We start from the raw sequence: 24376 nt of genomic DNA, 5'->3' as shown, positions 1-24376 counted from the left end.
CAACTGGGGCGAATTTCGATTTTTTACTAATTTTACCATTTTGCCCTATGCAACCTCGAGGAGAGCAGCGCGAAGGCGCGGCACTAGCTTCCTTACTTTTGTATATCAAGTCTTGCTCTTGCGCTGCTCGCCTCAAGAATGGAATACCAGCTCGGCCAGCAGACCATCCACCTAAAGCAATTCGCCGATGTAACGGAAACAAGAAACGAAGATGCTGCCCCTTTCTTGAAGCATCAACCAGCGACAGCATCACGTCAGACGATAGTACTGGATGACGCCTACTGGATGCGAGTTCCGAAATTTTTCATCACTGCCCAAGGACCCTGTTTGAGGGATGGCTCCCAAAATCCACAACAATTTAGTGACACTTAAATTGTGACGTAGCAGTCAGAGACGTAAAATGAAGGCCTGGAAGCCTGCTTAGTGTAAGGCCTAGCCAGAAAGCACTCCTGCGACAAGTTGCAGAGCAGCGAAATGCTTATAAATACAAGCTGCGGCAACCAACGACGCACTAACTACACGCTCAGACCGCATGCGGCGAGACATCCGTGCGTGCGTATGTACAACATTCGAGAAAAAGCGCTACTCACCTGCTCGTACTTCTCGAGCTCCTGGTGGTAGATCTGGCGGATTTGCGCCAGTTTGGCCCGGTAGTCGGAGTGCTCGATGGCGTTTTCGGGCTGTCCGCCGGCCGAGGCGGCGGCTGAGGCATTGGCGGCCGCGCCGGCGCCGCCGCCCTTCTCGGGTCCCGCCACGCCCTCGGCGATCAGCATGTTGTCCAGCCGCATCAGCTGCGGGTCGGGGGGCTCTTCCTCTTGCGTGTTCCGTAAGCTCAGCACTGCGCACACAAGGAAGGAAGAAGCGTCAAGAGTTGCGCCTGCAGCACCGCGCAGTCGGCGACGCAGCATGAAACAGCGATCACCTGTAGCTTGCGCGACACAAGCTGGGTACCGTAATTGAGTCACGTGGGGCGGGCACGAAGTGGATGCCGCACGGTCAGTGTTTAGACACCAAAGGCATCGCTTTGGATGCAAGCGACACCAAAGACATAAAGTACGCAAAGTGCGCATCCGTGGGCCTCGCTGGAGGCCGACCCAGCTCTAACAGCAGTGAAGCTTTTTTACAGCTAAAGCTGTATATATGACTAACCTTCCGTAGTTTTTTTGCCGTCCGGCAATAGAAACGGACTTAGCTATTTCTAATAAACCCATACTGGTGCAGTGCGGCGGCGCAGATGTCAAATTGCGGAACAGGTTAGAACGCTCGCCGTGAACAATAGCGTGACGTCAAGGTTATCGCAGTATCTAAGTAGTAGGGGTATCGTTGCTAAAAACCGCCGTGTTATCGATGGGACGGACACGCATAGTTAGTGCGCCCGAAGAACAACATGCATACGAGGAGCGCCGGAGGGAACAGCAAAGAGAATGTAAACGGCGCCGGCACGAAACGACCACCGACGAAGAACATTCCCGCGATGCTGAACGAAAATGACAATCGCGAGCCCGGGAACCTCCGAACGAGCAACGACGCCAGACTCGCAACCCAAAAAATGAAACCATTCCACTCCGTGAAGATGAAATGGCAGCGAAAGCACTTTGCTTTTCGTCTGGCAGCTTTCGCAGCCATTCTATCTTCACAGAGTGCAACGCTTGTCACTTTTTTTTTCTTCAGAAGGCAGCGGTTCTTTTGCGGTTATCTAAAATGACTACAAAGAACGCTCACAAAACTGCACAAGGCCTCATCCCCCAACGACCTGAAACCGGTGACTAAGCTTCATTGTAATTAAAAGCCGCCTGTAGCTTCTCAGATCCCGCACACGCGTTGCTCCCACGTAACTTGCAAACATCATGCTAGCTTTGTCATCACCCAATGCACTTATACAAGAGTATAATTGCCTCTAAGGTATGCATAGAAAGCGCCCATTAAATACACATCATTTAGGAAAAATTGCTGTATCAGCGGTCGTCCGGTGAACCAACCACCGTATAGCAATGCATCAATTGAAAAGCGCGCACACATTCACGCATGGAAACAAACACCATTTTGGTGAAAATGATCGGCATTCGGGTTAAAAGGGCCCTGAACCACTTTTTATCGAAGTCGAGAAATGCATTTCAAGTTAAATTAGGCTATTTCAGAAATGCATTGCCGCAAGAAGTACTGCGATGCCTTAAGCAGAATCGGAGTTACTGGCAATCAAACATCCCCATCGCGGTGCTTCCGCTTCTTCAATGGCTTGCACTGCGAAGGCTGCGGCGGAGCCTGAAAAGTCCATAACGCTCCGCCTACTGAACTTCACTGCGGCGCGCTGTTCAACTTTGATTTTGAACGTTCAGGTTGACACGCGCCAAACGCGTTTGTCCTCAGCGAGCCGCAGTGCGCTCAGCCAGCGGATTCGTCGCGGCACCCCGCGGCGACTTCGGTACCTACGCTACGCAGCAGACCGCAGCTACACCCAACTGTAGTGCGTCTGCGCAGCGTTTGCTTTGTGCACGACAGGGCTAGAGTGCGCGCTCGCGCTCATAGGCTACGGTCTGGCCGTGCTACGTGGTGCGGGCCGGCTTTGTCCTTTCACCAGCTTGACCGACTGGTAGTAGCCGCATTCAAATAGCGCATTTTGAAGCGTTAGCAAGTCTGCCAAGGCGTATAAGGAGCGGCCAGGAGTGAGCGCGCGCTGACAAGCGTGCGTGTGGTCGGACCTTAAGTTTAGCCTGGTTCGAGGATAGTTGCGTGTCCAAAACTATTCGAAATTAGCGAGACCCGACGGCTACGACACGGATAAGCAGCGTGGCCAAAGTCGAATTCCTAAGCAGGCGGCCACGGCCGACCGTGAGCAGACGAAAGTCGGCTTCTTTCGGAAGTACGTAATTCTTATCGAAATTCCAAAGCAAATTTTCGCTTACTTCGGCCTGTTTATTAAAGTGCGTCAAGGAGTACACACTGTAACAGTAGGAAGAAGCGCACTATTGATGTCTGCTATTGGCCAATAACATCAGCGTATGGGGATCGCCTGTATTACGAAATAAAGCGTCCAGAAAAAGGTGAGAAGCAGGTTTCTGTTGAAAAGAGCGTGTGAAAAAAGAAAGAAAAAAAAATAGGGGCGACTTCGCGCTCTGCTTGCGTGCTCGCCGCACAGCGCGCAACTGCAAAATTTGGTTGCGATGTTAAAGGGACACTAAAGGTTACCATAAAGTCAAGGTAAAGTGATAAAGCAATGCTCTAGAACGTCCAAGGCGTCAATATAATCGCGAACGGAGCTTTAGTAAGCGAGAAATTGAGGTAAATGCATGCCACGATTTGAGACTCCCCAGCGACATTCCGGTACTAGCCCGATGACGAAGGCACTCCTCATCATAATTTATGTCACTAGTACTCAACCATACTCGTATTAAAAATATCATTTCATTAGATTATAAGACGGAAGAAAATGCTACTTGTCTACTTCTATTCGATTCTAAAAAAAATAACATTTTGACGTTACCCTTGAGTAGTATGGGTGATCGAAAGGTTTCGTTTTCGCTCGACTCTGCGCGCTCGACTTTGCGCCGCGCGCGCTTTGGAGTTTCAGTTGTTTCTTTATCGCGTCGTGCTGCGGTGGTCCTGCTCGTTCGCGAAACTTGCATTTGGAACAAGCAGCGAGAATGCCACGTCCATGTGATGTCGTAGGATGCGCGAACGGTCCACGGAACTTGGCCAAGGGCAGTTGCGGCGGTGAATCCAACGTTACTTATCACTGTGTGCCAACGAGTGAAGTGGTTAAGTGCCGTACCTCTGCCACAGCGCGCTGGCAAAGAGCCGAAAAATCACGTAGTGTGCTCGCTGCACTTTTGTCCAGAGGATTACGAGTTCAACGCCGACTTACTGAAGTCGCGTGGAGTGGCTTTCAAAGCAGGCCGCCGTCGTAGTAGTACGCAAAGACGCCGGCAGCGCGAGCCCTCAGCAGCAGGTCACGTTCATCAGTGCTTAAATCGCTGAATTCGAGTCTAGCATCGCGAGCCAATGTGTGGTTGTCAGGGTCGTCCATTGCAACGAGCGTCGAAGTTGGCGTCATAAAATAAAGAACCAGCTTATCGTCGCGCGCTTTCCCTTCCGCTAGCCACCATAGTTCCGCTTTCGCGCTGCTGTCGGCTCTGTCTTGGCTGTGTTTCTGGACGCGCGTATGCGTTTTGTAAAGAAAAGCCGTAGCGCCGTCTGCGGGAGCCGTTTTACTCACCGACGGCGCAACGTCACTATGAGACCATGACGTCAACACTCCTCGATCGGACGACGGGTGATTTGAACTGCGCTAGAGGTACGCGGACGCTTCAGAACGCATTTTCTCTTAAAATAAGTCTTCTTCGCAAGAAACAAGCGTTTCGAGGTTTCTGGGATGGTATTTCAACAGTCCACGCTGACATAATAACCTTTAGTGTCCCTTTAACAGCAGCGTATGCTATCCGCGGAGTGTTTCTTCAACGAGCCCGATTGGCGCCTTAGGACCCCTTCGAGACTGAGCCACGTCATACGAGACAAAGCCAGGCCCCCGCTGTTGCTTTTGTCCGACCATGCGACCGATACACGTGCATTGGGTCTCGTCAATGCAACAGCTGCACAAGTAATACCGTCTTGGCCACACTCTCGGTCATTATTGCTAATAATAATAATAATAATAATAATAATAATAATAATAATAATAATAATACAATTCATGAAAACCGACGCAATATAAAATACTGCGTAATTGTGTCCAGTGAAAAAAAAACGCAAGAGCAATGGGCGATATAAACTTAAGAGGAAGCTTTACGCTCGGGCCCCAGTCTAACGCGGCCTATTCAAATACATGAAGAACGCAGAAACGTTTTTCTGAGATAACCCCTGGACCGCTTTTAATGAAATGTGTTGCATTCCAGAGCGAAAGTTAAATTCTAGTGACTGTTGGAATCGGAATTTCGATTTAGTGCCTCAATGTTGTTAAAAAGATTTTCAAAAATTCTGAAGTTTGAAAAACATAGATGCAGGAAGTTTACAAATTAGTATATCTGCATCAAGAACAAATATCGCTGTTTTGTAAGCGGCATTCATTAGATCATTCAAAGCGGACAAATTCAATATGTGAATTCATACCTTACGTGAATTACGCAAAGACTGTATTTCCATATTACAAAATTTTTTGACATTCATGTGTAATATATCAATTTTGTCCGCTTTAGATGTACTATTATATGCAATTCACATAACTGCGATATCATTTTTAATTGCCGAGTTACGGAGTTATAAGGTTCACAGCTTCGTTCTGTGAAAATTTGCGATTTTTGCCCCTTATTAATAAAAAAAATTCACGACATAAATAGAAAATTCGAAACGAACAGTCACTAGATTTTACGCTTTTATTTTAAATGCAAAAAACCTCGTGAAATTTGGTGCAGTGGTTGACGAGAAAGACGAGTTGTCCTTTTACATGCACTTAGGTAGGAGGACCCGAGCAAAAGCTTCCTCTTAAGAGAAGGTCACTGAATAGAAACAATAAATCTGTTTAGCTCAATACAGCATTCTTCGAAAACTATTGTCAATTTCCTCATTACAGGTCGATTATAAACAGAGAAAATGAAAGTCAAAGTTAATTTTTTTAAAATTTCGCGCAAGTACTTCAGCGCCGGTACGTCAGTGGGATACCGCCGCGGTGGCTTAGCGGCTATGGTGTTGCGCACGAGGTCGCGAGATCAAAACCCGGCCGCGGCGGCCGCATTTCAATGGGGGATAAATGCAAAAACGACCGTGGTCCCGTGCATTTGGGGCCACGTTAAAGTTTCGCTGGTGGGCGAAATTGATCCGGAGTCGCCCACTACGGCGTGCCCCATAATCAAATCGTGGTTTTGGCACGTAAAACACAAGAATTCACGTCAGTGTGACGTCACAGATTTTTTCGCATTTGGGTCACGTTGGATCAGTAAATATCCTCCGAACTAGCCATAGCGAAACTTTGGCTCTTTCAGAACTCAATGTAGCCCATTTTTACAGCAAAAGAATTAGCTACGCCTTAGTAGACGCCGTCAAAATCAATCACGTCACGGCCAGCTGGCACGCGAACTTGAAGGCGGCGTCGCCACCACTCTACCCCCCCCCCCTTTTTTTCCGTGTTTTTTTTTTGTTTTTTTTTCCTGCGCATTTTCTGGCTTAGAAAAAAAGAAGAAAAACTGGCCGTTGTATTTCTGTAGGTTTTCCGAATACTTCGCATATGATTTTCAGCTTTCTCCAACCCTACAATGCTAGAGTGCCAACAGCGCAAAGGCCTCTCGCTCCGCACGTCAAGTGTAAACGTAGCACCCGCTGGGAGACCTGAGGTAAACGACCACTTATAGAAAACGCGACAGGTTTTATGTAAAAAGCGCTTGCATGAAACGAAAGAGAGAGAGGGGGGGGACACCCACAAAAAGAAAAGTGTGCGAGAAACTCAGAATCGCCGCAAGATGCATCCGTCACCAGAGACATTTCGCAACGGCACAAATGAAAGTTTCGCAAAGCAGAGAAACCTCGGCATTTGCCGCCACCCGCGGGCGAACAACGTGACGGCAGAAGTCAGGTTTGAAGCGGGGAATCGCGCCGAATGAGGCCGACACACGGTACCCAGGGGCTTTAGTTACAGGACCGGGTAGGCCGTGGGGAAACAACTGGAGGGCCCATCTGCTTCGCTCCTAAACATACTGCAGTGTACACGGGAAATAAATATCTAAAAAATGAAAGGCACGGAAGTCTAAACCGAGCCAGGCGACGCAGGAACTTTGGAGAATCGCACCAGGCTTGTTGTCTTCGGAGTAAAGAATCGCGCGCTTTCTCGCGGTTAACAAAGAATACGTTTACACGAACCCGGGCATCGAAGCCGATCGCACTAAGTTCACGCTTAAAGGCAGGGCAATAAACTCAGGAACGGGGCGAATGCCAGCGTACCGCCTGCTCTTCGTTGCATCACGTCTGAGCGCCAGCCCTCCGCACTTTCTTTCGGGGATCGTGAACCGCCAAGGAAAGCTCGCTCGCGCGTTCAGCTCCGACACGACGAGTAACTGCACGTCCCGCCTGGAAAGCCGTGTGCAACCACCGTGGTACGACACTTCCAAACACGTGCACACAAGTTGAAGTGTTTTTCTTTTTTTTTAAATATATATATATAGTAGAAAGGCGAGGCAAACGGGAGGCAGCGCGCAAGCTACGGCCTGCGAAGAGGGGGGGGGAGGGGCGAGGGAGGGGTGGAGGCGTACGCTGAACATGCAGGAGCGACGCGGAGAAGTTTGCGTTAAGAATCCGGCCAAGAAGCGATTAGCGGCGAAACTTTTTAATTACCCCGGGGAGGGGGGCGAAACGAGCCGGCGACGCCACCACCATTCGTCGCCGCTCCGTCCTGGCGATGCACAAAAGGGGAACGCCTCAGGGCGACACCCGCCGCGTTAAAAAGGCCAGTGTCTGCGGAAAAGTCGGGCCGTTTCGCTAGGAGGAACCCTCAGCAATATTAGCGGAGAAAGGCCTCGACGAGAGAGAGAGAGCGCCAGCCTCGCTGCAAGTGCGATGCCCCGCTTTGAAAGCGGCCGAAACGGCTTTAGCGAAGAAGACGCTTCCCAGCGGCTACAGCAATGTGTGCGGCTCCATTTCCTTTGCAAAAAAATATCGGGTGTTCACTGCTGCCTGTCCCCGCCGCTTTCGTGAGTACCAGCGTGTTGGCCGAAGCAGAGGGGAAGCTATCCCGATATCACCACGCACAGCAACAAGCGCCACAATTATTAATCCTAAACGCAACGACACCAACAAAAATTACACTGAAAGTCATTAAAGGACACCTCACCAGGTCTGCTCATTTTGATCTGACAAGCGCCGTGCATACAACCCGCGATAACGATCGTGTCCGATAAGTATTACATCCCTACGCGCCTAGGAAAGAGCTTTCAAACCGGAGGATGGCGTACACGTGCTAGTGCGTCTACATACACGTGTTTACACCGTGACGTCGCACGTGGTGACACGCGACTTCCGAGAATTATTCAAGCCAACATCTGGTATTTGTGTACTATGTTGCTAGAATTTACGAATTAAAGTTAAGAGGAAGCTTTAGCTCGGGCCCAACTCCGACGCGGTCTATTCAAATGCATGTAAAACGCAAAAACGTTTTTAACAGATAACCCCTGGACCGATTTTAATGAAATTTGTTGCATTTGAAAGAGAAAGCTACAGTCTAGTGACTGTTGGAAGCGGAATTTCGATATAGGGCTTGAATTTTCTTTAAAAGATTTTCAAATATTTGACCATGCGAAAAAAATAGAAGCACGAATTTTACAAATTCATAACTCTGCATAAAGAACTGATATCGCGGTTCTGTGAACGGCATCCATTAGATCATTCAAAGCGGACAAATTCAATACGTCATTTTACATCTTACGTGAATTTGTTACGTTTTGGTTACAAGGGTTCTGCAAAAATTGTATTTCCCTATTACTAAATTTTTTTATATTAATGTGAAACATAACAATTTTGTCCGCTTTAGATGTACTATTAGACAATTCACAGAATCCTATTATCATTTTTGCCTGTTGAGTTACAGAGTTGTAAAGTTGATAGTTTCGTATTTTGAAAATTTTCGATTTTTGCCAATTTTTAATAAAAAATTGACGACCTAACTCGAAAATTCGAGACCAACAGTCACTAGATTTTAAGTTTTTCTTTCAACAAACCTAGTCAAATTTGGTGCAGTGGTTGCCCAGAAAAACGAATTCTCCTTTTACGTGTATTTAGATAGGAGCACCCGAGCTAAAGCTTCCTCTTAAGGGAAATAATAAAACACACAAACCGAATGTCCGGATGTTTTTTGTTTTACTTCGAACCGCAGCAAGTGAGATTTACTTCCGTTTCGTCTGCTTGTTCCCACGTCGTGTAGTCGCGCACGCAGACACCGAAACTATGTCATTTTCTGCCGTGTTCCAGCGCGAGATCATGCTCTGTGATCCGCTTGTGTCTGCCTCAGTATTCGTGTAGCACTGACTTATACCGCTAGTCAGGTGTTCTCGTGCACAGCGCGTAAAATCGTGCCAAACGAAACAATAGCAACAGCTCGCACGCGACGCCGTCAGCGCAAGTGTGCCGCGCCGGAAGAAATGGGCGAGAAAAAAAAAGAAAGCGGGGCCCATGACGTATGCGTAACGCGTTCCTCGAGGTCCGGTATGGGAGAACGCCGGGAACGAATTTCGCTCGCGGAAGCTACACGGGGCAAGTGGAGAGAGTGTCCCGCTTAGCAGTGGAGCCTGCTTGTGAAATCGGGTTCGCGACACTGAAATATTTATATCTCGACAATTAATGAGCCGATTTCAAAAATTTTTGCATCAGAACGCTTCGTAGAGTACACGTAACAACTTCAACGTAACAACTTCCAGCGTATAACCGAAATTTGCTATGGGGCCTGGTGCGGGGGCCTTTAAGAAACGGGGGAACTGATATCCAACAAAGCTTCCATAGGTACGAACTAACGTCACATGCAGCTCACTTGGAAACGATGGAAGTCTTCGGGTAACGCCGCTTTACAGTGAATGAAACAGTGATAAGCGTGTCGTTTACTCTCACGTCAATGCTGGCGAGTTTCTTGCAAATCACGAAACGAGTGAGAATTGAAGGCCTACTCGGTTTACGCAAGCTGCAGCGCTCACAACGCCAATTATCATGGAGTCATGAAGCCACCGTCCACAGAAGAACTTGGGTCAGCCAGCATACACGCAGCCGTGTATAAGGTTTTACATTTAGCTGTGTATTACATGTGCGTTCTGACGTGTTCAGGAGAATTGCGACGATTGACGGATGTGCTCAGGATGAAATAAAGAAAAATACGTTTTCAATAAAAGATTTGAGCTGGACGGAGTTGATCAAAGGTAGGGGGACGCGTGTTTGGAATCACCGGTCTACAGCTTCGCTCCGATGCGTCGGGGAATGACACTACACTACGACCTATGGTCTCATTTCATTTTTTTTTCCCAGCAAATGTGTCACGAGCACGAAAACCAGCTTTTAGCATGACAACCCATGAGGTGATTACAAATTTTAGAGGACAAATATACGCATTCGAACAAATGCCTCGAGAACAGTCCCACACTGATTTCTGCGCAGTAAGCGAAATGAATAACGAGTAGTGCAGCACACAGTCAGGTCGCATAGGAGCAGCGCAACACGCTGTCGATTCGCACAAACTGCGGTACTTTCCATTGCGGCCCTAAGAAAAGCTAAAGCTTTGGCTGTGGAGCCGCAAGAAGCTCTGCACGGGGTACGGCAGAGAGTTGCCAGGAGATTGTGAAAGGCACGGGGGCTCTATTTTTCAAATACGCGTCTCCAGGCGACCCAAGTCGGTGCCACTTTCGAAAGAGCTCGGTTGCACGCAGAGCTCCCGCCATCTGACGCAGGCTAATGGGCCTGTTGAGCAACAACCACGGGACAGCAATGCAAAGACGAATGTTTACGCTGCAGGCTTTCATCCACTCGGACTTTGCACGCACCTACACGAAAACGCAACTCTACGCGGTAAAAGCGATACAGCACACAAGCGCGCGCCGCCACGATGGCGTCCCTCACCATTCCAGGGAAATGACAGCGCTCTAACTCTCGTTAGCCTCCCGGCGTTGCGGCGATTCGCAAATAAATTGCAAGAGGCGGCGGGAGCAGTTCTTGAAAAGAGGCAGCCTGTGAATGCGCCTGTCCCACAGCGGTGTCCACACGATGCTCCAGGCAGGAGGTAAAACGTCGCCTAAGGCGCCAAAACGCAAAAGGGGAGAGAAATAAATGATAAAAGTAACGAGAAGGAAAGGCTCAGCGCGCGCCGGTGGAACTACCACTGCGGCTGTTTATAACCACGAAGCTTACGTTTTGCACGCCTTGTTCCGCCTCTCTCGGCAATCAAGTACACGAGCCGCTTTCGCTGTCTCGCGCCAGTTCTTTGCCCTTGCTTTGCTCGAGTCGCACGAAGCGATGTCGCAAAGAAGGCGGTCGTGCACAAGGGCCGCGCTTGACAGAGATGTTAGGCAACGACCCGCAGCACACGGAGATGCGGGGGAGAAAAACCGCTGACGTCACTCTGATGCCGCCACGCTCGGCGGCGCCAACCATGCAAGCGCGACGACGAGCGCGCGGGTGCGCGCCTGATCTGCATGACTTTGGCGCGGAGACTTTGGTCGCCAACTGCGCCCAGCTCGTATATTCAAATAGGCCTGGAGCGGCGGCGGTTGAAAGGAAAAAATGCGGAGGAAAAGAGGGGGGGCGCTGGATTCGGAGGGACACGGCGCCGAAACGGGGCAGAAAGAGAAGTCACGCAGACATGGACATAAACATGCACGCTTTACACAAGCACCCGGGTTCACGAGCTCACGCATCGCTGCAAAAACGAGAACAAAAGAGCGAGGTAGAACGCGGGCCACGGCGAAGGGAGAACGAAAGGGAGGCTGCGGGGTGGAGGGGAAGCAATTTATCGCCTTCAAAGCGGCGAGTGTCGACAACGCCCGTCGGCCGCCGTCAGAGCAGTACAAGTCGCACACGCCGGTGCCGAGCAGCGGCCAGCGACGCGTCGCCACAGAACGCGGGCCTCTCCGCCGGACGTGCAGTCATCATCCTTCAGGGAGGGCGAGAGAGAGCGACCGCGTTGCGACCCGCCCGGATTTGTGCGGTGGCAGCGTTAATATATTCAAATGCGCCCAAAGACGCGCCGCAAAGAGGAAGCAGCGGTGTGGGGAGGGGGGGACGCCAACTGCGAGCCGAACCCGAGGCGGGAGCCGCGAGTGATTACCGCAGCGGCGCCTCGGCGAGTCAGCGCGGCAACAAAGGGATCGCCCGCGCACACACAACCACGCGCCTCTTCAGCGCGCGCCCCGCTCTTCTTTCCGCACTTCCTTCCGCCCCCAATTCAGCGTCGGATAGATTTCGAGGAAAGACGCCGCGATGACGCCTCTCGTATACCAGCATCGCGGCGCAAGCAGTGTTAGTGCTATTTTTTTCTCTCTCTCTTTTCCTAAAGCCTGGGCACCCTTGTCTCGCAGCACCGAAGTACCGCTCCAGCCACAACGGAACGAAGCTCGCCCCCCCTGGGCGAAATTGGCGCGGGGCGCACGCGTAGCCACGTGCTGCAAGTGCAACTCTCGAGGCATCGAAAAAAAAAAAGCGAGAAACATTGCGGACAAGCAGCCAGAACGAGCGTTTTACGCAGGGTCGTACGCCATATTAATCATTCCCCCTTAAAATGCGAGTGAACCATCCAGGCTGGTCAACATTACACGCACACATGCACATAAATGAGTTTCTGGGCATTTTACTGGACACACAAACACTATACTTGCCAACCTGAAGATATGGAATCTCGTAAAACTATCACGGCGCGGGGTGGAGGGGGGGGGGGGGGGGGGGAGGGAGGAGGTGCGCGGCAGCACGAAAACTCCACTGCTTCACTGGGGCACAATTTACTTTGGCAATAATTTTGCTGTAGACGATTTTGCCTGCTTCTGAAACTTCTCTGTGTAGGTTTGCTCAAAGCAAGTACCACTCTGGTGCCCCTTGACCATAAGCAGACTTTCGAGTGTTTCTCTACTGTGTTACCACTTTACCTCCCCCTCCCCTCTCTCCCCAGCGTAGGGTAGCAAACTGGATCTTTTTCCCTGGTTAACCTCCCTGCCTTTCCCCTTTCCTCTCTCTCTCTCTCTCTCTCTCTCGAGTGTTTTCTTACACACAGATGAGCGAAACTCCGTTCGAGTTTTGTTCCCAGTGCTGAATACTCTCTCACAGTCAGCACTGCTGTGAAGAATGGAGAGAATACCCAACATAACCACTTAAATTCTGTGGAACCTGAGCGATCCGTCGACACTTTGAACGCTTCCCAATTGCGGCCACTGCACGTCGCACCTTGGCTCATTCAATGTCGGCTGGAACCTGATATGCGTGCAAGTTGGCAAACTCGACTTCAAGTGCGTCGAGTGCTGCTTCTATTGGGAACCAGTTGTCAAGATTGGAGTCGGGCATGAATTAGAGGTAGCTGGCCCATGCCGTCGTCCAACTTATTCACGCTGCGGACGTTGTCGAAGGGAAGGACTGCTTCTCATCGAGAACGAGGATAATGGGTTTATTTACAGTATCTACATAAGGACGTTGCAATTCATCAGTCTAGCATGACTGCGAGAGAAAGTACACTGAGCAGCCACACAACAGCGGTTTATAAACACTCGGTCCTCCCTCGATCCCTAGGTGAGGGAAACGTTCGATCAGTAGACGTTAGACGAGCCGCCTTTGAGCGAGAGGGCTTCCGCGCCGGTTTCACGGACCCCGCCGAGGGCAGACGGACTTCGCAGAACTCGGGGCTTACGTCAGGAATGGTGCGTGCGAAGGGGCCTCCGAAGACGTTCCCTCGGGACCTCCCTTGCTCACGGCTGACCGGGTCGGCGGTGGCGTGTTTAGTCACAAAGCCTGAGAACTCATCTCGGCAATCCCGCGACGCAGAGTGGCGGACGCGGCGCAATTTCCGGCGCACACAGTAGACTTAGTGACGCCGTTTGGCTAGAGGATGACGGTGGCTTTCCAGGAAAAGTCGACGCCGCTATCGCACCTGGCTGGCAAAACTTGCACCTCAACGGGCCGTTCTTAACAAGGGAACGCCATAATAAAATGACCTACGCTGTCGAATGAAGCAGTTTCCAGAGCTTGTACTTGAGCAACGTTAGCCATCTTGAGATTGACGTCTTCTAGCGGGAATTTGTGGCGAATGTAATCGCATGCTGCCGTTAAGTACAGACGTACAGCAGAGAGGAACTGCTCTCTCCCAATGCAGCTCATTGTTTCAACCACAGAGTAGGTTGTGGTGCCAATGACTATGTCTTCACCACCTTTCTGCTTCTCTGAAGCTCCCATAGTCAACTTCCAGCAGTGAATGACATGCCTTGACAACACCTGGGCGCACACAAATCTAGTCAGGAGATACCCGAAAAGGCGGTTCAAGAGGCCCGAATGGAGTACACGAATCTGAAGAGCTTGTGCCTGAAGAAGGCAGTTTGCCTTCTCAAAAAGCGCTATAACATTTTGAAGAAAAAGACAGCATGTCCGGTTTAGCTCCTATGACAAAAAATAAAAGAGGCGCTCCTCACGGGTCACGTGGCTGGTTAGCCCAGAACCCCTGGTATGAAGTTTCAGTTTTTTTTTTTGCTTGAGGTCCAGAATGAGCTCCTCTCTTCTTTAGCGAGATTTCATCGCCGTCGATGCTTTTTTTCCCGAGGTCTGCAGCAGTCTTGTGAAGATGTGTAGCAGCAGACTTTGGGGTCAGTGCAGGGTTCTTGGGGGTTCGTAAAGAAGACTTGGGAATTCGGTATGACTCCAAAAATAAGCTCTGCTTGTTGCACTGCTTTGTTCTAGATTTTAAAAAAAAGTTTAGTAGTGGTTTCCACTGGTCGAGCAGCCTCTTCAAACACTTTCCCAACCACACCAACGTGTTCGGCGAATGCTTCAACATCTTTCTGACCTCGGCGTCATGCATTTTTTTCTTCTTTGGAACTCCTCAGGTCGATCTTTGCGTTTCGAGCTTTAGGTAAAAAAAATAAATAAAAAAATGTAAACCGAAGCCTAATCAACCTTTACATGAAGCTCCTTTTTGGGCGGCCAAGTTGATGAGAAGGCACGGGCAACCAACCTCTATCAAACCTAATTGAGCCTCTCTCAATACAGTAGAAACACTGTTTTTCTTGCCGATCATGACATTGGCATAGTCCGAACACATAGCCAACATGTTTCCAACAGGCAAATTCCGAGACTTCATCTCGCCCAAAACCAGATTTGCAATCTTGTGACCCGTCGCTTCCCCTTGGATTTTCCCGAGGCAGAGAAGGCGGCTTTCGACGCTACTCGTTTCTTAAACGAAATATGCCGCAACAATAGGGTAAAGCTGCGTATCCCTATTGTTACTGCCGTCCAAAGCGATCGAAAATACTCGCTGTTTTAGAGCGTCCAGCAAAGGAGTCTCCGCGTTGGCCGCCATTTCCCGAACAATTGACGTCGTCTTTGTTCGTCCAAAGGCGTAGCGTTTTGCTTCTTCGCACTTGGGGAACATCTTCCTGAAGAGTGGTCCGGCATGATCGCCGACACTCAGCGGGATGTTGTGGTCAACTAAAAACGCCGTGAAGAGGCATTCTGCACGAATCACACCGAGGTCGTTGTCGCTGCGTACACAAATTGCTAGGCTTGGCTGGCTGTCCGCGGCTCGCACGTATCCCTGGATGCTTTTTCGAAGCCATGTGGAGCTTGATGTCAGACTTGCCGCCATGCGAGATGTTCACATCACAGGCACACGTGGTGCAGAATCCAAACTTCTCCCCTTTCTTCGACGGCACGAAGCACGGAAATTCTGCCGTGTACGATTTCAAAAACGCTTGAAAGTACTGTCGGGGCTTCGAGCCCACCATTGCACTGCGAAGCCGCTACAGGCCGCAGTCGCAGTGCGTCCGACGCGGCAGCTAGTCACACAAAAGGCGAGGCCAATACTGCAGCGACTGAAGCTGACTGAAGTCCAAACCCGCGCGCCCGCGCGAACAAAGGCAACAGCATGGCAAGAGGTATGAGGAGGCGCTATCGGCACTATCGAGCTTTGGATATGGATTCGTGACCCCCCTAGTAGACGACAGAAGTCACTACAACCTTGCAGCTGCTGATGATCCCGCGCATACGTATTGCCCTCTCGTGGCGGCGCAAGCCACCAGGGTGTAGCTTTACTACATTTTCACGTTTTTTTTTTCTCGCAAATAAAATGTGTTCCGCGAAATTTCAAGCAAGATTCGTAAAATCGTAAGACTGCTCGAAATTCGCACATCTTATGGAAAATTCGGAAGAGTTGGCAGGTATGAAACACGCACGCCGGTCATTTTCGTATTCACAAAAATATTTCTATTTCAGTTTGACAAAACTCCCTTTGTTTCGCACAAACGAATATAGTAACGACCATATTAGACGAAAGCCCTACCGCACCGCGAAACCCAGCACGGGTACGTGCCACAGACTAAATTAAGAAAGAAGAAAAACTCGGCGGTGCATAACGACTGCAGACAGGGCGCGACAGTGCAGAAATGCACACGCGCACGTAACCTCGAACCAGGCAGCGGTGCACTGTGCTTGTGCGGCGCGCGTACATCGATTTGCAGCGAGCACAGAAAAAAAAAAGGAAAAAAAAAAAAGACAGCCGAGGCTATTTCCAGGCGAAACGTGGCGGTGTCATTCGACAAGTGCGTGCAGGTGAAGCAGTGCTATACACACGTACTGAACCTAGAACGTCGGCAAGCCTAACTGAAGCGACGAAAACGCAGAGAAACACGAACGAATAATAATAATTAAAGAAAAAGAACGACCGCACTCATATCTATAAGGTCAGGCTGTCGTTAAAGAAAAATGGCAATAAAGAAAAACGTCATTTTCTTACTCGTACTGCAGCGGCGGCCAGACGCCGAGAGGCCACTAAATTCATAAGCGCTCTCCAGTAGCGCGTGCACGCGCAGAGGTCATCAGCATTAACGACGCGATAAATCTCCGCACGCACGAGTGCCTCGAGTGGCGCAATGCCGCGTCCCGCCTCGGCACTTGGACGACGACGCAGAACCCGCTGACGGTGGATTAGTATGCATTCTTACACTAGCCGCTCCAAGCCCGTTGCTCCTATGTATATTTACTCGAAAGCCTCCCGCACACGGCCGGAATATCGCGGAGACGACGCCTTCCGCACGGCGAGGCAGCTCCGACAAGCCACTTTCCAGAACTTTTTCTTCCTCGCACCACGGAAGGAGTCCTGTAGCAGCATTTAGCTTAATTGCGTAAAACTTCCGAGAGCGCTCAAGAAATAGTTTCAAATCGTAAGTACACGCGCCTGCTATCGGTGCAGGCATCTTGTAATCATTCGATCAACTCAAGTTCACTTTCCTCCCTCCCTCCTCCCCCCTCTCTCTCTCCATCAATACAGCGCTGCCCATCGGTTTATATACACAGGTTGTGATGCCAGTGCTAGGACCCGGGACAGGACTCCCGCAAGGTACTTCTATCCGCAGTAGAGCATCATTAATGTTTCTGCCGATTCGAACGATTTCAAAATGAGGAAAGCACAGGAAAAAAAAAAAATTTCTTTCAATTATACTTTTTACAACTTTTGGTTCCGCCATCGTCCACCGTGAACGACTAGTCTAACAGCGCTACGTTGAGACGTTCACATATCGGACTCCCGAAAAGGTCTGGTGTGCGGTTTTCACTCTCGACGTTGCACAACTTCGGAACTTTCGCTCGGTTGCTTTCACGGAGCTCTACTCGTCAGGGCACGAAAAATAACACGCCAGCTCTCGCGATCGACTCGAACAGCGGCGGCACGCAGTATTATAGCGAAGACAGCGGCGGCACCCTTGTGGAAAACTTTCCACCACTTAAAGTTGTCCACCGCTCAGGGTTCACGGCACTCTTTGTTTGCATCGATTCCTCGTCAGGAGAGAAGTTTAAGCGAACTCCCAAAGTACTCGCGCTACCGGTTCGATGGTAAAAGAGAGGAAATCGACGGGAGTTCCTTTATTTGAGCGCATACGCGCATCAGCGAACTTCGACCAACGGTCGGACACCCTCACACACCGAGACTACCCCTTCCCAATTTCCTCCCAACAATGATTCCGCAGACCCAAACAAACAACGGGAAGCGCACATAGAAGAACGAACCTGATGGATGGGACCATCGAAAAGAAGAGGAGCGACCTGTGGCCCAGGAGAGGGAGTGCGCGTATGTGTTTGTTCGAACTAGTGAGCCAGCACGCGAGAGAAAGGGAGTGAGTGTATTAAGTGCGTCAGTGAGTTTCGGTGTTAAGTACAGAGTAGTCGAATGCAAGCAGAAAATAGCTGCAAGTCGTAGACCTTACAATGCGTGGCTCTTGGATCATTGCAGCTTCAATGCCACTTATAAGTACGCAGCGGCAACGCAGAGCCACACGGCAACGAGTATTCCTTAGAAACAGCGGCAACTAAAATGTGCTCTACAAATGATAATCGCGATAAGTTCATGAAATCGCGTGAAAAAATATTGCTTTCAAAAAAGCGCAGTGTCGAAGCCTGCTGAATATTGAATAATCAGCACACGCTGGCAATAGCATCGACGACGATCAAGATAGATAGATAGATAGATATAGATAGATAGATAGATAGATAGATAGATAGATAGATAGATAGATAGATAGATAGATAGATAGATAGATAGATAGACAGAGAGAGAGAGAGAGAGAGAGAGAGAAGGTATAGCATGTAAACACCGGCCACGAAGCTTAACACTAAAAGAAAGATCACGTAAGGTAAAGACAGATACCAAGTACCAAGTACGCAATACTGACAAGGTTTTACGAACAGTGCCGAGACACGGAGCAAACTACGGAATGAGCAACAATAATCACGAAAATAAACAAGCTAGCTTCCCTATGAGACTTCCAAAAAAAGGTACAGCAGCGCCAAGGGCGGCAACTCGAATGCACGAAATACCACATACGACCAGCAACCACTTCAGCCTTGCTTCCACTTGAGCAGTCAGCTGAAACTAAAGAAACGCTACACCACCCGAATCGGCCGAAGCCAGCCTAACCACACTCCAGCCTTTCAGGGCGAAAAAATGCAAGCGTGTGTTAAACTTTCCTGAAGATCAGGCTTGTCATTAGGCGAGAATCGAAGAAGCAGGTGAGGGGTGCAGTGGAAGCCCGCGTACGGTACGGCTATGCGTGGAGCGACATCGATGATGGCGGCTCTCATTTTCAGATACGTACAACAGCGGCTATGAAAGGTTGAGAACTCTCTTCTTCGAGAGCAGGTAACGAGCTGGGCGTTCTTTAAAGGCAGGCTATGCAGCCTTAAGCTACGAAGTTACGTGCAGCATACAGATGAGCTATTCGCCGTGAATGACGCTGCGAATTCGGATGCTCGCTTACCGTCTTAAGAGAGTATACACGTTGGTCCCTGTGAATTACTTGCGCACACACAGATAGCGAAGCGCTGTTGCGACAACTACTTGAGCCGCCATTCTAGTCTTCAAGCAGTACTGTCGTCGACTCCAGAACCTGCCACATACCGCTACTTTTATACAAAGACTAAAGATATTGCGGACAGCACCAAAACCAGCCAATTATTATTACTATTATTATTTGATTTGAAAACATATATGCACTTAACAGGAAAGGGAAAGCGAGGAGCAGGCGGGCAACTGCCACCGGAAGAAGCCCAAAGCCTACCTACTCTTCAGAAAGGAGGCGACAGAAACACAGAAATGGAAGATAGGAAGAAGGGGAAGAAAGAGGTAAGAAAACTAAGCGATAATCGAAATTGTACAGTGAAATGAAAAAAAAAAAAAAAAAGCACCATCTCCCATAAGAGCTTAATGTCTAAGTTATGCGAGTCAAATGTAGCAATGGCCACTATACATATCAAGTGACGGTTGGCTCTAAATTTTTTTCTTCAGTTTTCAACTGCCAAACTTATTTACCGACCTTCCTCACTAGATTTAAATCAACGACGGACTTTCAACTTTATCATGCGCCTTAACGACGCCCCTCCAGTGGGCAACATAACTTCGAACCGAGTTAATTTCAACGTATTCCTGCTTCGTAACTGTCAGATATTGCGACGTAGCATCAGCTGCGGTGAGCGAGACGATATGGTAGCGTAAACAGGCTGGAACAAGCTGAAAACGAGCCAAATAACAAATGCATAAATTAACTGACACCGCAAGGCAGATTAGTAAGCCAGAGTTCGCTAAGCAAGGCCAGTGATTCCCCGGCAGAGGGGACACTGCAAACAAAGCCAGCGGCTGAAGTACCAAGTACAGCTCCACAGCAAGCGCGCCGCCGGCTAGGCTCAACGGCGCGGATTGGACAGGCGCGCTGCACTGAACTGCAGACACGGGGCGAGGACCGCTGAAGCTGGCGCACAATAGCCAACGACGGCGACGAGGTCGGCGCTCACCCATCGGCCGCGAACACGGACGGCGGCCAGACGCCGCTGCGGCGGGCGCCGAGATAGGCCTCTAATGACCCCCACAGGCCCAACTCGGTCGCAACGAGCCTTCTTCGGGAAGAACCCCTGCGCCAAATCAAACTTCGATCCGAAGCCACCGCGATGAGCTGGGAAGCACCTTGCTGCTTCCTTTCGGCGGGTCCTTTCGCAAGCCACTGCTCGCCGCCCATCTCCGTGTGCACGAGAAAAGTCGCTCTCGCGCTGCTTAGGCCCGCGAGGTCCTTTGGAGTGCGGGGATCGTAAAAGAAAGCCCCCGTCGAGGACTTCTCTTCTATACCTCCCGGAATACTCCGTATTGCCAATCTCTCTCGGTTCGATAATGGCCGTGGCGGAGAGGCGATAGTGCCGATGGGGTGTAGCGGAGAAATTTCGCCGATATGCCGAGGCGGCCACGAAGCCGAATATCTCTGTGCGCCGCATACTTAGGCGAGGAACAGACTGCAATGCGGAGAAGCCCACGTGTTGCGAACCAACTAGCTTGCATGGACTGCATGCCGAGTGCAACAACGCACAGTACATTTTCGGTAGGGCCAGAGCGACGCTGCATCAGATGTACTGCAGCGGCCTTTATCTTTCCTTCTTTTTTTTTATGTGCCAAGAAGGGCGGTGGACGCGTCTCTGAAAGGTATACAGAATCTGCGCACTAATCAATGAACGATGAACAGTCGAGCAAACGGCTTGTTCTGTCACCGGTGGAAACAACGGTAGCTAAATTAACAGCAAAAAGAGGCTTCAAGCGACAGGAGGTGAGCCAGAATGACTAACAAATTAATTAAGTAGTTACGGTTTGGGCTAGAATATGACAGCGTGCAGGTAGGCCTGTCAAATGGAACCCAAACATTTGTAACGCTATGCGCTTTGCCAGCAAATCGGCATCAAGGAGGCTGAGGAGAAAGGTCAACAATGACCTGCAAGCCGCGCGGCCTCCGCTACGTCTCACGTTCTCTACCGAGACTCGGGCGCCACCACCCATCGCGTAGCAAACGACCTGTAGAACGCGTCTTACCGCGGTTTTCAGACGGGTGATGCTATATTAAAAAAAGAGGGACGCACATACATGACGAGATAAAAGAGTGGGGCGGCACCCGCTTAGACTTTGCTCGGTCTTTGTCAGATGCAGTGTGAATAGCCGGAGCCAGAGCTCGGCAGTTTCCGCGCCATGGCTCGCTACCGCGGCGTTCATTACACAGGCATTATACGTCGGAGCCACGTCCACTCAGCCGGAGGCAGATAGTGGGGACGGACGAACAGGAGCAGCTAAAGCGTGGAAGGTAGGCTTGAAAGGAAAACGGAGGAGCCAATGCCGAAGAACGACACGAGCTTCCCTTCTTTCCTGGTCACCGTGACGTCGAGCGGCGCGGCGCTAATTCGCAGCGCGCTCGTCGCCCCACTCGCTCGCGCGCTGTTCGCCGCCATTCGTTTCCTGTACAGCGCGGCAGGTCGCTTATCTGTGACGAAATGCCCGCGCATTGTTCTGACACTTTTTTTTTCCCTCCAGAAATGTAACTGAAGGCTTTCTAGTTCCTTATTTGCGCTACAAAGGACCACCTCACTCTACACACGCTTTATCGCTAAACGCTGCATAGAGAAGTGTCGCCAGTGCAACCACCTCTCTCCCTTGTTAACCATGAGAAATCTTATTCGAAGCTGCTACGGCATTACACGCTTAAGTGTCTTCGAAGACAAGATCTAAAAGAGAGAGAGAGAGAGAAAAAAAAAAGCACCCAGCACCAAAATGTAGAGGGGCGGAGCCGAATGAGAAAGATGTTTAAATAAGTAGCGGAAATGAAGAAGGGACCTCGGAACATGCTCAGGCTGCGAAGGAGATGTCGCTACGGATGAGGAAAGAAAAATCACATGTTAAGGAGTAGAAAAAAATAAAAATTCTTGAGGGAAGGACGAGGGGTTCTGGATCGTCAGGTGGCGGCAGAGGCATTCAAAACCGTTTTTTTTTTTTAAAGAGCAGAGAAAAGGAGGCCTAGCAGAGAAAAATAAAAACAAAAACAGCAAAGTGCCAGTGGATAAAGAACCCCCTTCGCAAGCCACAGCGGACATTTTCTTCGAGGGCGGCAAGAGCGCGGCGCAATATGTGAACATACGGACGTGCCGTCAAGTTAAGACAAAAGAAACGAAAGCGAGTTACACATTATATATATATAAGTAATAACAATATAAAAATAATGACGCGACAATGACATGCACTCGATAGAGAGAGAGAGGACGGAGTAAAGAAAGGCGAGAAAATTAAAAGCGAGAGAAAAGCGTAGGCGGCTAAAGAAGGTTCCAGCAGCGACGCACGTTCCTCGCGCGGCGGCAGACCGAGGGCGGCAGGGACGAGCGCTCCACCTGCTAATAACAATATTATCCGCGGGGCAATTTCTGCCGCGGGCGCACATTTATATACCGGTGTGGAACCACCGGCTGCAGCAGCAGCAGCTGTGCTCGCCACACTGCTGCAGTCACTACCCGAGATACCGGCGCGAGAAGGGGGGGGGGGGGGGGGATAAAGAAAAAGCGCGGTTTTTTTTAAACGCGCACGAAAAGAAGAAGAAAGAAAAGAAAAATGATCGCCAGTATAAAACAAGAGACTAATGCAAACGGTGCGAGAAAAAATAACGCATTTCGAGCAGAGAACGCTCGAAAACTCGGGAAGCACCGCCACCCATGGCACATCCAGAAAAGAATAGGAGAAAAAAAAGGGGGGGCATACATAAAAAAAGAAAGGACGTCGGCTTGCAAGAGACACGTGGATATAAAAAACTTGAAAAGGAAACCAGCGAAACTTCCTACATTGGCTTTTTTTTTTCTTTTTTTTTTGTGCTCTCAAATAAGCCCGCAGCCCGCGTTACAAAGAGAGAGAACGAACACAGCGGCAGAATCTAATTCCTCAGCCGCGAGTTCGCGTAATTTCCTACTTACTCTTCGGGCCGCACTCGATTACGGCACATACGTTGCGTTATTACTGTTATTACTAGCGCTTCGCGCCCGCCCGCTGCACTTTCTCTGTCCGCTGCCTTATTTCACTTGTACAGTCACGAGCGCACGCTGCGATACTGAGTGCCAGCCCTCCACCCATTGTCTGAAAGCGTCGATCAAGAGAAGAAGGGAGGGGGGCAGGTGGATCTACGGCCGAGCAGAGACAGCACAACGGGGAGGAGACGCAGACAAGAACGGTTATTGGTTAGACGGGCGTCTCCGAAGGCTCCCAGGAGTTCGAGAAAAAAGGCATGGGTGATCGCCGAGCCCGGAGCTTGCTTCGACGCCCGATTTAGGACGAGCACAAGCGTGCGCCCAGTGCTCCGTTTCCCAGATAGTAAAGGTATCGTCTTCGTTGTTGCGGAAATGAAAAGCCTCCTTATCTTCTTGTTCGAAAATTCAGAGGACGCTTAAGCTTCGCCTTTTTAAGAAAGGAACGCGATAGCATTCAGAGATCCCCGACTGCTTCTCACGCTTAATTCCCGGCAACTGCAGCTTAGGTAACCGTAATATTTACCGGCAAACGCTGGCAGCAAACGCTATAAGCACGAGGGCGAGCGGGCGAGCTTTCTGGTAGAAACGCGGCCTCCTGCATCAGCCGCGGATGCGCGGAGGCGAGCGCCATCTCGATGGTGTTATTGCAGGGAACCGAGCGAGCCGCATCGCTCCATGAATGGTAGATACGCTGGAAAAGGGGTTTAGCTTTGAGTTACCGCGCAAGACAATTATGTTTTCTGGTTGCATTCCAATTACAATCCGACGCTATCATGTCTGCAGATTGTGTTTAGGCTGTACTTCGCAATTTTTTCTGACTCCTCTTACCTTGGGAAATTCAATTAATTCAGCAGCGCCTCTGCGCCACGCGGAGGGCCTGCGTGGTTGTGGTTCGGAACTATTTTTCGCCAAGCGACGTCCGACGCAAGGCGCCGACATAGGAATATGTTTGCGACGTGGGGCCCTTAACGTTAACGCGTTAAAATATACAAAGAACGGAACGATGAAGAAACAAAATGGAAAACTAATGATGAAAAGGAGAGCAGGGAATGAAAACGATATTTAATACACTAACGGCGAAGCAAGGAATGGTGGCGACAAGGTGCGCATGATAAGAAAGGCAAGAAGATGAAAGTTGATTTTAACTAAATTTCACAATCTGAAGCTGTTAGATCAAGTGACGACTGCGCAGATGTAACCAGGAGGAGTGAATTGTTGTATAAGAACAGAGCGAACGTATCTGTCTGCAGCCAAGAGCTAATTAGAGCGGCCGTTGATGATAAGCGCGTATTAAAGTTCTAGGTTAGGGCACGCAAGAGGGCTTAATTTCCGCTTGCGTATAGGCAGGCCCCCTTGGTTCCCAAGAAAACACAAGCAATCT

The 24376-nt window shown here is 49.9% G+C and overlaps 1 protein-coding gene across 4 annotated transcripts in view; it reads right to left on the bottom strand.

The window, feature by feature from the left end:
- Window positions 1–24376, bottom strand: part of exd (PBX homeobox extradenticle) — a 414455-nt gene that overhangs the window by 159227 nt on the left and 230852 nt on the right. For all 4 annotated transcript variants that reach the window (XR_007602826.3, XR_007602827.3, XM_050196043.3 and 1 more), the window contains exon 3: window positions 591–838. Coding sequence is in view for 2 of the 4 variants with exons in the window: in XM_050196043.3 (XP_050052000.1) it covers window positions 591–838 (248 nt within the window). In the remaining 2 variants the exon portion in view is untranslated. The remainder of the gene's footprint in view (window positions 1–590; window positions 839–24376) is intronic.

Source organism: Dermacentor andersoni, chromosome 1, assembly GCF_023375885.2.
Source record: "Dermacentor andersoni chromosome 1, qqDerAnde1_hic_scaffold, whole genome shotgun sequence".
NCBI lineage: Eukaryota > Metazoa > Arthropoda > Arachnida > Ixodida > Ixodidae > Dermacentor > Dermacentor andersoni.
The sequence above is the reverse complement of the archived record's forward strand: the minus strand, read 5'-3'. Positions and strand labels throughout refer to the sequence as shown.